This window comes from Thunnus albacares, chromosome 7, assembly GCF_914725855.1.
Source record: "Thunnus albacares chromosome 7, fThuAlb1.1, whole genome shotgun sequence".
Lineage (NCBI taxonomy): Eukaryota > Metazoa > Chordata > Actinopteri > Scombriformes > Scombridae > Thunnus > Thunnus albacares.
In genome coordinates, this window is record NC_058112.1 from 34773492 (window position 1) to 34790697 (window position 17206).

General features: G+C 39.8%; 1 protein-coding gene across 1 annotated transcript; it reads right to left on the reverse strand.

Annotated features, from left to right (window-relative positions):
* Positions 1-1572: 1572 nt before the first annotated feature.
* LOC122985689 (protein NLRC3-like) lies at positions 1573-11787 on the reverse strand. Its single transcript, XM_044356531.1, has 4 exons — positions 11682-11787; positions 10245-10480; positions 8322-10110; positions 1573-1759 (listed from the first exon to the last, which is right to left on the reverse strand). The coding sequence occupies exons 1-4, from the start codon at positions 11747-11749 to the stop codon at positions 1573-1575; spliced, it is 2280 nt and encodes a 759-aa protein (XP_044212466.1). The 5' UTR covers positions 11750-11787.
* Positions 11788-17206: the final 5419 nt, after the last annotated feature.

A 17206-nucleotide genomic window follows, 5' to 3' on the forward strand; every position in this document is an offset into this window, starting at 1 on the left:
ACATTCTCACCGCACATTCTGTCTTTATAAATACCAGTTTATGTGCGGGAAATGGCGTGTGCCTGGTTTTTGTGTGTACGTATCATTTATGCATCTGGCCCCTGGTCTGGTTTCAAACCTTTCTCCGTCACTCATCCTGATCATTCAATGACTGTACAACAACTTACTGGAACTCTTCTATGAAGTGTGAAACATGACACCTGCTAACCATCTAACTCATATTTCCAACAACTTCTTCAGCTGTGTCTGTGAAACACATCCAACAATGATCAATCCATTTCTTTTAACATCAACTAAGTTGACATCACCAAGTTTGTCCTTAATCCAACTGGCGACTTCATGTTTGTTCAACAGAACTCCAAATCTGTCCTTGTTCCCAGTCAGTTTTATTCCAGCCAAGTGGATTTCTCTTTCTTTCTCTCTATCATCACTGTAACTTCAAATTTCTTCTTCTTTCTTCTGTTTTCTTCCTGATTTCTTCTCGCTGCCTCTTTCAAGCTCGTTCACCTCAATCTTCCTTCTGCCGTCCTTCTATGGGACTGTCATGACTCAGGGCAGCTAATATAGCAGCTAGCATCTACCTTACTTTCAAACTTGAAATCAGATTTTTGTGCACATTGTAATAACTCCATTTCCACAAAGTAGATATTTTACACGTCACACAGTTCTAACTGAACCATTTACAATAAGTAACCACTGCATACACACAACACAGTGCACATGTACACATGTTCACTGAGTAAAGGTGCAAATGCAAAGTTTTCTCTGGATTTCAAGAATCGATTATTGATCAAATAAGAATTGCAATTGATCACAACTATTTTATTTATTTTTTGTCCAGCCCTAAAGTTTAGAAGACGGAAACTCCAAACACCTGAACCCAACAGGATGCAGGTTAAAAACTGTCAAATATAAAAGACAAAAAAGTTTCAGTGGTTCAGAGTGAATTATCCAGTGCAGATTTTTCTTGTTATATGAAGGTTTTAAATGTGCAGCTCAACATTGCTCTGACACAGTCAATGGACTAAACCACTGAAGAAGAAAATAGACTTTCCCATTAAGATCCTCAGTGTGGATCAGCATAATATCAGCTTTATGTCTGCAGTTTAGTGTCACCACAACTGTCACATCATATTAATCTCAGCACAGCAGTAAGAAATGGTGTCTGACCTCAGAGTCTCCAGTCTACAGTGTGGACTGAAGACTCTGAGGACACCTGCATTGATCTCTGTGTCCCTGTGTGTGTGTGTGTGTGTGTGTGTGTGTGTGTGTGTGTGTGTGTGTGTGTGTGTGTGTGTTCTGAAGGATAAATATCAATCATCAGACATTATTCATTAAAACACATTAAAGAGTATAATAAAGAAATATTTCTCCTTCATCAAGTAAACTTGATCCATTTAAAACAGATATTAGTTGAGAGGATCTTCTGTATACAGATGTGACTCTTTACCAAAAAATAATTGATTTTAACAACAACAGTGGACATTTTCTACAGTTTCTTTAAGGATCAGTCATCTTTTATAACTACAGACTAAACTTTGTACAGTAAAAAATGAAAATAGTAACAGACAGTCAGTAAACTGACCTCAGGGTCTCCAGTCTACAGTTTGGACTCTCCAGTCCAGCAGACAGATGCTCCACTGCTGAGACAGACAGACTGTTCTCGCCCAGATTCAGCTCTCTGAGATGGGAGGGGTTGGACTTCAGAGCTGAAGCCACAACTTCACAGTGAGTCTCTGAGAGTCCACATCCAACAAGTCTGTAATGCAGATAACATACATACAATATTCACTTTAATAATAAATATAGATTCTAGGCATTTTGATCACTAAACAAACTAATATGTGATGAATAGCTCAGTTATCTCTGTTGGCAGAGCTGGTCGGCCATTAATCACAAGGTTGGTGGTTTGAAACTTGAGCTCCTTCTGTCCACATGTCCAAGTGTCTTCGAGCAACACACTCAATCCAAAATTGTATGTGTATGTAAAAAAATGTAAGTCACTTTGGACAAAAGTGTCTGAAAATGAAAGTAATGTAAATGTGTCATGTTGTGATTTAGCCTTCAAATCAAAGTTGACTTATTCAGTAACTCTCCTCACTCTCTCTGCTGCTGTACTGCAGACTTTTTAATGGGATTCTCTGTTTTGGTTTCATCTTGCAGACAAAGGCAAAGAAAATGGAGTTGCATTTATGCTTCTATAAAGTCCACAGTGATTGCTTCTTATTTGTCTTAAATGTCTCCTTGCTTTGCTCACTTGAGTCATATCCTTGTGTCTTAGTCCCTCCCACCTAAGATACAAGGGAGAGATGCAGGAAAAGATGTGAGGGAAGCAGAATCAAGGAAACATATTTTTGGACGTCCTTTCCTTTCAGGCGTCATCTGAAGTGACGTCAGCTGTCAGTCTACAGGTGTTAACAGCTCTTCAGTGTCTTTTGATGTGCTGGAGTTTAAATGTGATGTACTGTCTAAAAAATGAATAATGGCGTACAGTTACCACTGCCAGCACAGTGATGTAGTGATGTTCTCCAACATGACAAAAGACAACGTGAAATATCTCTGCATGTTTCTCCTGAAATAAACTGTTTGACAAACATCTGCATGTTATATTGTGAACAGATCCATCAAACAGTTTGTAACTGCTCAGACACTGAATACACATTTCTACTGGCAGCAACTTTTTCTAAAATATATTTGTTATTTGCATCTGCATTCATTGATATTCTGTTTGTAAATTCATTATTTAATAATTCATGTTATGATGAGAACGTCTCATAATTTGCAGGAATAATTTAAACTTGTAGCTTATATGTTTTAAGGAAAGAGGAAATATGTAAATATATCTGACATCAATGTTTACTTTCTACTTTGTCACAGTCTGGCTCTATGTATCTTCCTCTCAGCTCTGAGTGAGTCTGGCTCTACTAAGTTCATATCTCACTCACACCAACTTTCTTCCTCACTGCTTTATGTGACTATCTAGTCATGTACAGTGCTGGTTATGGAGCGGCTTGTTTAGTGTTGGCTTAGTTACTCTTCATCTAGACATCACTCTCTTAGGTTGTATTTATCCGTCATCATTTATGTGTTACACTTCTGTTATCCAGTCCTTTTGCTCATGTAATTTTACTCATTCATACGATGAGTTGCCAGTTTTTATGAGCATCTTATTTCACCACAGTAGTGATGTCTGTATATAGTTTGTGTTCAACATTAGATGCACTATGCCACTCCCATCTGCCCTGCTATCACTGCAATCACCTCATTCCCCTCACCTGAGCTTCCCGCCCATCTCCCTACACACAAACTATCAGGAGACAGTTTCACCTTTCTCACTGCTGTTATATAGGAGCATGTGTTTAGTTTAAGGAATTGTTATGAGGAAAATGTAATCTGAGACACTACTGCATTTTATTTTATAGGAACATCATCTGTCTCATTGTGTTTTTTGTGTTTTTAGTTTTCTGTTTGCTCTGTGTTTCCTTCCTGTGTTCATGTACTCCTCCCCAGCCTGCTTTTCCCTCCTCACTTTCCCTCCACACCTGCCTGCATCAGCCTCGTTAGTCCTGCCCTGCTCCCTGTGTCTTCACCAGCCAATCAGCTTCTTTCCTGTTCTCCTGCTCCACCTGCACCTCATCCCCTCTTCAGTTTAGTTTTATTTAAATCCAGAGGGGTGTTCCATCAAGCTGGCTAACGGGATAACCTGGTTTATTTCAATAAGCCTCGGTAATTTAAGTGAGAGTTCGTTCCATCACCGCGGCTTATATGAGTCCCAGCTCAGTAACCATGGTAACTTAGTCAGCAGAACTAGCTGCTCCGTGGCAGGTTAACGGTCAAACTGAATTCAGCTGCGTGTCAAAGAATGTCTGACGGACGGAAACAGACTCTCAAAAGACGGTTCCGTCAAGAGTCTTTTCACACTCACAACCCTTTTATTTAAAAGCTCAGCATTTATAATTTAAGAAATAAAAGTGTGCCAGCGTTATTTTGAAGTTATTTATTTATTTATTCATTCACTCATTTTGTTCAAGCTGTGAAGACAAAAAGAAAATGAAATAAAGTCCAAACCATGACCTTCTGCTGTGTTTAAATGTATACAGTATTAACTGCTTCTAGTGATCACAGTTACAGTGATCAGCTGTTTATATGGATCAAAAAGCTCTGAGACAGAATCATTCATATACAACATTTATGCTGTTTAAATAAGTCACCTATAGAAATCAAGTAGTCCACCTACAGTGATCATTTTGGGTCTCTTCATACATGACAACATGTGGAAAAACATTTTAAACATCTTATACATCTGATATTATCCAGTCTAGTGATAATATAACCACAGTCACTGATCTGAATGCTCATTTATTAACAAATAAAGATAAAACCACGATGATGCTGCAAACCTAACCTGGTCCGGAGCAGGTTATGTTCCGAGTTTCGGCTTAAATCAGTGATAAAAAGTGCCGCCATTTCACCAACTACCTGATTTTTTAATTAACAAATTTACACAATCAGCAATTTTCTGCCAGCATTCCTCTCTTGCCTTATGTTCAGAAACAGAGTTGCTTTTTGCTGTGATAATGTATTTATATTCTTCATTGCTCTCCGTTATAATGACCTGTCCCTCCTGACTGAAGTAGGCGACACGCGATTGGTCTATTTTGTGTGGAAAAAGAGTCAAATGACGCGCCAAACGCCCCCTTTCATGGGGACCCGCACAGAGCCTGAAGCAGAAAGCCCGAGTTAACAAAGAAAGTTCATAACCACCATCGTGATACCACTTATCTCTAATTGTGAGTTTAGGGTTTGTCGAGCCAGCTCACATAAAGAAAGCCTGGATATGTTGAACTTGCTTCGTAGTTCACCCCTCTGGAAACACTCCTTTGACTCTCTGGAAGAGTAGATGTCTCCTGCTCAGCTATCACTTCGTCTGGACTGTTGTCGTCCGCCAGCCTGTAACCCAACTCAGTTCAAATCATTCCCCTCATCATGCATCACCTCGTTCCTCATCCTTCACCCATGTTTCAACTCAGGGATTTGTGAGTAACAATTAACCAGTGCATGTGCTATTTTATTTGACAGCTTGTGTTTGCAAGTGAAGCGGCCATTTGTTTTAGGTCACTACGCTCCTGAGCAACGACTCAGGCCTGCAACCTTTTGTTTTGGTTTTAAGGACACTATTTTATTTTGGTTGCAGAGTGAGTGTGTGCGTGTGAGTGTGGGCCCTTTAGTTAAGAGCTTCAAAATTGATAAGATAGAAAAAGGTCACAACTTCTGAGAAAGGTTTGAGAGAAAAAGGGAAACGCATTTAATTTTTGTGTAATATTTTTATACCTGTTTATTTTTATTAATTGTTTTAAATATTTGTTTTCATTAACTAAATTCATTATTTGCATTTAAAGTATTGTGTGTGTGTCGTATTTACATTTCATTAAGGTGTGAGTTGGGAATAGTACTTAAAAACATAATTCTTAGTGGGATTTAAAATCGGTGATTCCTACTATACATTCCTGCTGTGGAGGCACCGCCATATATTTCTAGTTCATGGTCTTGTTAAAAAGTTTAAAAGCTGGTCATTTCATTTATGTCACCCAGGTTAGCACAGCCAGCCACAGGTAAACGTACCTAGGGCCCCGCCCATAGTACTACAACACTTGTTAGAGTTACAGTTGCTAACTAAATAGCTACATGGGACGGGTGTAACATTTGTCATGCAGAATACCATCTCATTGACATTTGTATATTTATTAGCCTACATGAATATAAAGTTACTGAATTTTAATGACTGTTTCAAAATAAAGTACAGCTGTTTCAAATGCAGTGTGCACATTTTTGAAGCAGCAGGTTCCTTATTATAGACGAAGATAGTGGTGAAATTTACTTAAACCCCCCCCCCCTTATTGTCATAAGGTTTGAGGAGACGACGTTTGTCATTGAGAGAAAATGACTTTCTGTCTCTGTCATGATGTCAGTGTTCACGCAGCAGCAGCCGCTTATCATGGGAGTAAAGTACAAAAATAGATTTACGTGGTTTAAAATGTTTTTCCACATGTTGTCATGTATGAAGAGACCCAAAATGATCACTGTAGGTGGACTACTTGATTTCTATAGGTGGTATTTAAACAGCATAAATGTTGTATATGAATGATTCTGTCTCAGAGCTTTTTGATCCATATAAACAGCTGATCACTGTAACTGTGATCACTATAAGCAGTTAATACTGTATACATTTAAACACAGCAGAAGGTCATGGTTTGGACTTTATTTCATTTTCTTTTTGTCTTCACAGCTTGAACAAAATGAGTGAATGAATAAATGAATAACTTCAAAATAACGCTGGCACACTTTTATTCCTTAAATTATAAATGCTGAGCTTTTAAATAAAAGGGTTGTGAGTGTGAAAAGACTCTTGATGGAACCGTCTTTTGAGAGTCTGTTTCCGTCCGTCAGACATTCTTTGACACGCAGCTGAATTAAGTTTGACCGTTAACCTGCCACGGAGCAGCTAGTTCTGCTGACTAAGTTACCATGGTTACTGAGCTGGGACTCATATAAGCTGCGGTGATGGAACGAACTCTCACTTAAATTATCAAGGCTTATTGAAATAAACCAGGCTATCCCGTTAGCCAGCTTGATGGAACACCCCTCTGGATAAAGATTTATTCTTCAAGTTCCTGTTGCCTGCAGTCTCCTGTGTTTGGGTCCACCTGCTCTGCTCTTCACAACATACCTGACGCACAGGGATTTTCAGCCTCATACAAACTGATATTTAATTAAAATGTGTTTTCTGCTGACAGACAGCAGACTCACCTTCCCTCCCTGACTATATCATCCATGACACAGGCTAAATTAGTAGAAGGAATATAAAAATAATACTCTTTCTAGTGAATGATGAAAGTTGTTTTATGCTTCCTTTATTAATCAGGCCTACAGTGAAAATTTTAATCCAAAATGTTAAATAGACTGAGAATCAGAAAACAAAACATCTAAACTTGGGAGTGATATTACACCTGAGTTGGTTCTGTTATTTGTCTCGATATAAAACTGAGATGTTAGTGATGTAATATCAGATCAGTCTGATCAGTTGCTGCGTCTAATCACTACAGTGATAAATAATAATAAAGGGTTGTGTCAGTTTGATAAAAGATGAAGGATGGTCTTGTGTACTGTTTACTCCCTCCTTCAGGCAGCCTCCTCTCTCCTCCAAACAGAAATAAGCAAATTCAAACATCCTTCATGATGAGACCAATTTCCAGATCAATTTCCGGGTCACCCGAGGAGAGAGAAGACATGAAATAAGGTCATGAGAAGCACCCATCATATCAGAGCGTCTCCACAAAGTTCAAATGAAATTGTCTTGCTCATAAAACCTGAGCAGCTTCAAACTGAGTCTCTTCAATTATCACCGTGCACTCACAGCAATTAAGTGTTATCAGCAGGAAGAGCTTTGTAGACTTTTTATGCCCTGGGTTTCGCCTCTCAGGCTTCATACAAGCTGGTAGCTGCAGCAGATCACAGATATTACATGTATGTGTCTGTATATAAAATAAACAGACACATTATAGAAAGGTACAGCAGGTTCTGTCCACTGGAAAATACTGTTGTCTGTTGTGATGAAATAATGACTCTTTAAACATTTTCAACTAAAACTTGAAACCTGAAGATATTTTGCTGGATTTGTATTAAACCCAAAGGAAGAAAACTAGAAGGTGAACAATAAACTGTAAAATCATTATAAATAAACAGAATAACTGTGTTTACTAATGTGAGGTATAAACACACCAACAATAATAAGTTTTTCTTGCTCTCATAGCATTTGAACATCTGAAGAACATGAAGTGAAGCACTATAAGTCAGAGTCGTCGTGTTCACATCCACAAACCCTCAGTGGGATAGGTGCTGGATACAAAATCTATTCTACTGGGATACAAGGAGAACTCACACACTGGAATCACAGCTCCATTTAAATTTACTGGTAACATTTCAACTGATTACAGGTCTTCCTCAGACAAATACCCACAGGAGGGAAATGAAGGATATTTATATCAAAATGACCAGTGACATAATCAATGTGTCAAGATATCCTCATCACTATGAAAATAAAAACATTAATGTGAATAGCAATATGTTTTCCTTGTGATGAGGATGTCTTGACACATGTGAATGTGCTTGCAGGTACTCCTTGTAGTGAAGCACTACTCATGTATAACTTTGGCAACAAGCAGGTGTAACACATGTTTAACACTTTGATAGTGTGCATGTGTGAATCTTTACTGTAATACTGATGGCAGCTTTATAATGTTGATAATCACATCTGGACTTACCGAGCCTTTCTGCAGTTCCTCACAGCTGGGATCAGTCTCAGTTTTCCCTCCTGTGATGTGTTGTACTTCTTCAGGTCCAACTCATCCAGAACCTCCTCTGACATCTGCAGCATGTAGGCCAGAGCTGAGCAGTGAATCACAGAGAGTTCCTTTGATCTGTTCTTTGACTTCAGGAACTCTTGGATCTCCTGATGTACTGAGCGGTTGTTCATCTCCATCAGACAGTGGAAGATGTTGATGCTTCTGTCAGGAGAGATTCTTTGGGTGTTCATCTTCTTCAGGTTGTTGATGGCTCTCTGGATGATTCCTGGACTGTTCTCTGTCTGATCCAGCAGGCCTCCTAAGAGACTCTGGTTGGACTTCAGAGAGAGGCCATGAAGGAAGCGCACAAACAGGTCCAGGTGGCCATTTTCACTTCTGAGAGATTTCTCCATGGCTCTCATCAGGAAGTCATCCAGAGATGGGTAACTGTCTTCTTTTCCCAGGAAGTCCTCCAGTACCTTTGTGTTCCTGCTGGTATAACAGTGGTACATGTAGACTGCAGCCAGAAACTCCTGAACGCTCAGATGAACAAAGCAGTAGACTGTTTTCTGGAAGATCACACTCTCTCTTTTGAAGATCTCTGTACAAACTCCTGATAACACCGAGGCCTCTGTGACATCAAGACCACACTTCTTCAGGTCTTCTTGGTAGAACATGATGTTTCCTTTCTCCAGTTGTTCAAACGCCAGCCTCCCCAGCTTCAGAAGAAGTTCCCTGTCAGCCTCCGTCAGCTCCTGTGGACTCGTCTCATGTCCTTCATCATACTTGTGCTTCTTCCTCTTTGTCTGAACCAGCAGGAAGTGTGAGTACATGTCAGTCAGGGTCTTGGGCAGCTCTCCTCTCTGGTCTGTAGTCAACATGTGCTCCAGAACTGTAGCAATGATCCAGCAGAAGACTGGGATGTGACACATGATGTGGAGGCTCCTGGATGTCTTGATGTGTGAGATGATTCTGCTGGACAGCTTTTCATCACTGAATCTCCTCCTGAAGTACTCCTCCTTCTGGGTGTTAGTGAAGCCTCGTACTTCTGTTACCCTGTCAACACATGTAGGAGGGATCTGATTGGCTGCTGCAGGTCGGGATGTTATCCAGATGAGAGCTGTGGGAAGCAGCTTCCCCTCGATGAGGTTTGTCAACAGCACGTTGACTGATGACTTCTGTGTGACATCAGACACGACCTTCCTGTTGTTGAAATCCAGTGAAAGTCTGCTTTCATCCAGGCCGTCAAAGATGAACAAAACTTTCCAGACAGCGAGCTTCTCTGCTGTGACCTTCTGTAATGTTGGATGGAAATCATGGATCAGCATGAGGAGACTGTACTGCTCATCTTTGATCAAGTTCAGCTCCCTGAACGAAAGCGGAATCACCAGACTGACATCTTGGTTTTCCGAGCCCTCTGCCCAGTCCAGAGTGAACTTCTGCACTGAGAAGGTTTTTCCAACGCCAGCGACGCCGTTGGTCAGAACGACTCTGATGTGTTTCTGTTGGTCAGGTAAGACTTTAAAGATGTTGTGACACCTGATTGGAGTGTCGTGGAGAGTCTCCATCTTGGAAGCTGCTTCAAGCTGCCTCACCTCATGTTGGGTATTAACGTCTTCACTCTGTCCCTCTGTGATGTAGAGCTCAGTGTAGATCCTGTTGAGGAGGGTTTCACTTCCTGCTTCATCAGTTCCTTCAGTCACACATTCACATCTCCTCCTCAGACTGATCTTATGTTCATCTAAAACCTCCTGCAGACCACTTTCTGCTGAAAGAGAAGAATAAAATGTATAATTAAAAAGAAATATGTCTGACTGTGTTAATTTTCAGCAGGATAGAGGAGGTAGATTCCTGTCCTGTTTTCAGAGATGATGACATCAGCAGACAGATCTTCAGTCTTACTTTGTACAGTGCTGGTCTGACTGTCAGTCTGCAGTCCAGGTCTTGTTCTGGATCTTTCTCCACACTGGGGACAGGAAGAGTCTCCTGATGGAGCAGACTGGTCCCAGTATGAGGTGATGCACTGTCTGCAGAACCAGTGTCCACAGCTGGTAGAGACTGGATCCTTCAGGACGTCCTGACACAAAGAACAGCAGGACAGCTGCTCCTCCACAGAAACACCCCTCCTCTTCCTCTCTCTGTGGACATGAACACATTCTTTATGACACATGACATTAGTGGTGGCCAACCGACAGCTCACAAGTTGATGCAGCTCTTTCCCTACATAAACAGTCCAGACTGTTAGTATTTGGACAGTTACACAGTTTTTTGATCTTCAGGCTCTGAGCTTCAGCACATTCAATTTAAATAAAATAATATATAATATATTTACAAGGGTTCAGAAGTAATTAGACAGACACAACAATGTGGCAGCAAAGGCAGAGAAGAAGAAGAAGAAGAGTGCAAACTAGTAAACATGGATGTAAACAATGCAGGATTTAAAATACTAGATTCAAAAATCGACTTTGCAAATGTTTCATGAGGAGGGAAATGGATTCAACACATTTGTTAGACCACAAGGATTCACACAATGTGTTTTGGTCAGTAAGTCAATGTAAACATGACTTTTGTCTGTTAACTAGAAAACTCCACAGAGCTCCTTTAAGCTACTATGAGACATTAAAAGTCAGGAAAAATAAGCAGGAGGCAACTGAGCAAAACAGAAAAATAACAGACTGCTGCTCTTTTGTCTTGTGTTGTGGTGCTGAACAGAGAGCTCTGCTAAATATCTTCATAATGCATCTTTTCATTTGTGTTTTTCTCTCTCACTGTTTTTGCTATAATCTCTCTCCCTCTGTGTCAGTGTGATACAACAGTTTTACACATTTGACTTTTCCCAAACGTTAAATGTCAGACTCAGTTTCCTCTGCTGCAGTGGTCAGTCTGCAGTGATAAATCAGCTGCAGCAGGCTGTTTGTATACATTTCCATTACGTCCTCCCATATTTTGTGTCTTTGAACAGGAACACGTTAAGACACATTCTGTATTGCAGGAGACCAAACACTCCATTTTCTTCCATTTTACCTGCACAAAACCCCGGTGCAGTCCTTTAGTAAATAAGGAGACACAATGTGACTTGTTACTAAATCCTTAGTAAATATCACCCTGGGTTACCTGCTACTACTTTAGATTGTTAGACTGGAAAATCAAATAGCAATAGCAGCCCTGTCTCTGTCTCTGGTTAACATGTACATGAAGATCTGTTCTAGATTACAGCTGAATGGAAGGTAGTTCATTATTTCTTTCCACTGTGTTTTCTTCATATCTACACTACAACCTTAATGAAACCATCTCACTGAATCATCTTCAGGTCAGTTTACAGTAGAAACAGTCTCTTACTTTGTGTCTGAGGGTCCAGGTTCATTACTGTAGTTTGGAGGACGATCTTTAGACCGGTCACTCTTCATAGACAGACAGCTGGATATCAGAGACTCTGCTCTCTGTCTGTGGAAACAACAATTGTTTTACACATATCATTAGTTCTTGTAAAGAGCAGGTTTAACATGAAACATGGCTCAGGGTCATGATTCAATAATAACAACAAATAGTTATGTTCATCTCTCCTTCTGCATGTTCTAAACATTTTATCTACAGCTGGATATATTTGCGTGAAGAGTTTTTAAACATCTACATGTTTAAGAACACAAAGTCTGACATGTGAGCTGTGAAAATGCCAAATGACAAAAAATGATTTTTATATAACAGTTTATTTTTCTAACAGTTAAACACACAACATGTAATTTCAGCCACTAGGGCTCTCAATCAAAACAATAACAATAGATGGAGTGTGATGACGGTGTGAAGCAGCAAGGGATCATGGGAGTTGTTGTCTTTGTTGTTAAACAACCAGCTTCTCAGGGTTAGGATAACTCCAGTGTTCATCATTCAGGATGTCTTTACTGGGAGCTGAATTATTCGCAGAGGTCTCCCCCTCTCCAGAACAAACAGACCCACTAAAACAGGTAAAAACACTGAATGAAGCAGTTTCACTTTAAAAATCAGTGTTTCTCCGACATTGTTTGGTGGACACAGGACATCAGGGAGGGGCTGTTAGCTGAGCTGCTGCTAACATTTTCTCAGCTTGTTTCTCTAATAACTTAAGATCCAGACGTTCAGCAGATTTTTAGCATGAGCTGAATTATCGGAAGAGGTCTCCTCCTCTCCAGAACAAACAGACCCGGTGATTAAAACTGGTTAAAACACTGAATAAAGCAGTTTCACGTTAAAAATTAGTGTTTCTCCGATGCTGTACGGCGGACACAGCATGTCAGGGAGGGGCCGCTAGCTGAGCTGCTGCTAACTTTTGCTCAACTTGTTTCTCTGATAATTTAAGGTCCTTCAAAATCCTTCATCTGGTTAAAAGATACAGTTAAAAACGACCAAGATCTAAAAAGTTTATCATCAAATGTGGCTTAAGACAGAATAGAAGTCGATTTATGACAGTTTCTGGCAGGTACCACAACGCCTATGTATTATCTTGTAGGTGTATATTGTTTGGTAGATGCCACTGTAGAGGACAATCACAACGCTGACGCATGTATCTTGTGTGTTTAAACTCTTTGGTAGAGGAGGTATGACGCCATTGACAGGCGACCAAATGAAACAGACCTTTACCTTGATTAAAATTACAAATTTCTCTGGGTTTGAAAATTGTTGGAACCATTTGGTTTAATGTAAGTACACAACTCAACAAAACATATAACATAGATCTAGTTGTTTTTAGACATTTTAATGCAGAATAGTTACATATTATAGTTTTAAACTAAAGGCACTGCTGCCTGATGCTGGGCTGTCAGATTAACTTGTTCATGTCTAGAAAACAAACACAACAATCTGTCCTCTGTAATTTAACCTGCATTAAATATTGCAACTAGCACTCTTAAAACAAAATGAAAGCTATAAACGAAGAAATAATGCAGTCAATGCTCAAACAACAAAAACATCAGTAACTGAATTAAAAAACACAGAATTATGAAAGAACAGAGTTGTAATGTAGGTTATCAAATGAGATTAAAAACTGAATCATCTTCAGGTCAGTTTACAGTAGAAACAGTCTCTTACTTTGTGTCTGAGGGTCCAGGTTCATTACTGAAGTTTGGAGGACGATCTTTAGACCGGTCACTCTTCATAGACAGACAGCTGGATATCAGAGACTCTGCTCTGTCCTCCTCTTCCTCCAAACCCTTCATCTTCTGGAGTCTGAGAGGTAAACCAGTAACACTGGAGACACACACACATACACAGTAGAATAAACCCAGACTAATTATTATAGATTATTTTTAGACTTATTGCATTGTACGCCGCTGAACCTGAGTACAAATTTCGTTTACATGTGTAAGCATGCAAATGACAATAAATTAACCTTGAACCTTGAATCATTATTAGCAGCCCTGATATTAACACTCACCCTGCCTCAGACTGTTTTCCTCCTTCTGCTCTGTTGACTTTAAAATGGAGTCTGACTGAATACTTTCACTTTTACTTCCTGCCTGTTTACTCCTGTAACAGGGTTAGAAATAACCCCTATTATGAATTTCTTCAAAATAGATGTGCCTGTCTTGTATGTACATAGTTTTAGAGCCACCTGGTGGAATAATAGCGTAACTGCACAAATAGTGTTCCTCTCTGCGCACCGTACGCGCCTCAGCAAAGAAAGGTACTTTCATGCTGGAGAGACCTGAACGCTTGCAGTTACATGACACACTATTGACGGTGACTGTGTGTTGCTGATTTTTGTACCAGTACCAGAGTCAAGAGAGCCAGAATGAGAACAAGTCCTGTGTGGCCGTGCCGTTCTTCCTGCACCATAGACATCAGGGATACATCCACCATAAATCCACAGAAAGACACGACCCGTCACACTCCTCCCTTCCACTTCTTTACTAGAAGTCACGTGTGTGTGTGTGTTTGTGTTTGTGTGTGTTTGTGTGTGTGTGTGTGGTGAACAATTGCAGGTCATCTGTCAATAACAAAGATCTAAAATTACTCTGAACTTTATACATAACATTTACCATGAATGGCTTAATTTCAAGTTTGAATGAATTGCAAAGTAGTCATTTTTTGTTTTATATTTTGGGTTATTTTGGTTTGTTTATTATTGCACGATCACGGTGATTGATAATCAGGTCACATGGATATGGGCGGTGGTATCCTATAGTTAATATAAGCACCTGTTCACCTGCATGCCAGCTGGTAAGAAAGACAGAGGGTGAGTGGGTTGTCGTATTTTTTGTTGACCGCTGTTTTACACCTGATCGCTGTGATTATTTTGAGTAGCCTATATTTTGTGCACGTTATAATAAGTTGATCCTTTTCATTAATAAAAGTTATTAAACTTATTTTTTGATCTCAGCGAATCTTTTTGGTAGCGTGTCAGACAAGCGGCAAACAAGGCCCAACCTCAGCCTCTCAGCGACTTTTACATTGTTGCCAGTAGTCGCTACACAAACACAACAATCTGTCCTCTGTAATTTAACCTGCATTAAATATTGGTTGAAGCAACTAATAAACATTTCAGAACAGAAATCAAGCATCTATAAACAAAATGAAAGCTATAAATGAAGAAATAATGCAGTCAAAACTCAAACGACAAAAAGATTAGTGACTGAATTAAAAAAACACAGAATTATAATAGAATAGTGTTGTAATGTAAGTTATCAGATGACATTAAACTGAATCATCTTCAGGTCAGTTTACAGTAGAAACAGTCTCTTACTTTGTGTCTGAGGGTCCAGGTTCATTACTGAAGTTTGGAGGACGATCTTTAGACCAGTCACTCTTCATAGACAGACAGCTGGATATCAGAGACTCTGCTCCGTCCTCCTCTTCCTCCGAATCCTTCATCTTCTGGAGTCTGAGAGGTAAACCAGTAACACTGGAGACACACACACACACACAGTAGAATAAACCCAGTCCTTCCTCTCAACTTAGTAGCTTCTTATTAGTTTACATGACTTTAACTACAACCATGTGTGTTTTCCAGCCATCACAAAGATAAACTTTGACTCTGCTTTAAATCCAACAAACAGACTTCAGATAAACATCTGTGTGGTTCTTAACTGTGACTTCTCTCTATTTTAACTGCAGCAGTGTGTCACGTTACATCACTGTGAGGACGCAGAAACCAGCAAAAGAACAAAGGAAACAACGTTTGAAGACGTCAACACTGTGATTTCATATTTTTCTGACACAGTTTAATCAACTAAACAATTAATCAGTAAAATAATCAGCAGATTGATCAATAATGACAGTAATCATTATTAGCAGCCCTGATATTAACACTCACCCTGCCTCAGACTGTTTTCCTCCTTCTGCTCTGTTGACTTTAAAATGGAGTCTGACTGCATAGTTTCAACTTTACTTCCTGTCTGTTTGCTCCTCCCTTCTTCTTCTTTACTGGAAGTCACGTGTGTGTGGTGAGAGAGAGAGAGAGAGAGAGAGAGGGGTAATGTGTTGAATGAACAACTGTAGGGCAGCAGTCAATTACAAAGTTCTAATTCAGTTTCAAATTTAGTTGAAGACGTTTCTGATAAGATTCATGACTATTAGTTCACTGTTAACCAATTCACAAATACATATATTTCCTCATTTTACCACCCTCGCCCCCCCCCAAAAGAACTTTTTAATAAATCTCTGTTCTGTATTCAAAGATTAATTTAAAAACTCCCCCACTGGATACCAGGAGTCTTCCTCCAATTCCTCGACATGAGTCTGGTTCTCCAGAAGTACTGTGAAGCGTCATCTCTCCTCTCTACTTCAGCATTTCTTTAAGAAAATACGAACAATACATCCCTCCCTGTCTGCTGAAAGTCATCTGCCAGTAGTTCTCTCCTGCTGAAAACAGCCAGTTCAAAGCCCTGACTCCTATTTGTTAGTTATCTGGCCTCTCAGTTCGTCCTGTGAGCTTTATCGACCTCCAACCACAGACACTGCAGTCTCTAAAGCCTTCTGCTCCATGTTCTTTAGTTTTCATGTTCCTTGGGCTAAAAAGTCCTGTAATATTATCCTGTTAAACCAGAAGTCTTCCTCCAGTGCTGCTGTCCACCAGCTCGGTGCTCCAAACAGCACCTGCCTCTTTCAACATAGCCCACCTTCAATCCAACCAACAAAGCTGCAGTCCAACTGGTCTGCAAATGCCCATTGTTTAAACATTAACTTCAAGATCCACAGAAGCTGCAGCTGTCTGCTGAGACCTGTCTTCTATTCAGTGTCACAACAGGACAGCCAACGTATCTGCAGAGGTCTCCCCCTCTCCAGAACAAACAGGTAAAAACTGAATGAAGCTGTTTCACATAGAAAATCAGTGTTTCTCTGATGCTATTCAGAGGACACAGGACGTCAGGGAAAAGCTGTGAGCCGAGCTGCTGCTAACATTTGCTCAGCTTTTTTCTCTGATAATTTAAGATCCTTCAAAATCCTTCATCTGATAAAAGATACAGTTGGAACGTAGGTCTAGTTGTTTTTAGACATTTTAATGCAGAATATTTACATATTATAGTTTTAAACTAAAGGCACTGCTGCCTGATGCTGGGCTGTCAGATTAACTTGTTCATGTCTAGAAAACAAACACAACAATCTGTCCTCTGTAATTTAACCTGCATTAAATATTGCAACTAGCACTCTTAAAACAAAATGAAAGCTATAAACGAAGAAATAATGCAGTCAAAGCTCAAACAACAAAAACATCAGTAACTGAATTAAAAAACACAGAATTATGAAAGAACAGAGTTGTAATGTAGGTTATCAAATGAGATTAAAAACTGAATCATCTTCAGGTCAGTTTACAGTAGAAACAGTCTCTTACTTTGTGTCTGAGGGTCCAGGTTCATTACTGAGGCGTGGAGGACGATGTTTAGACCGGTCAC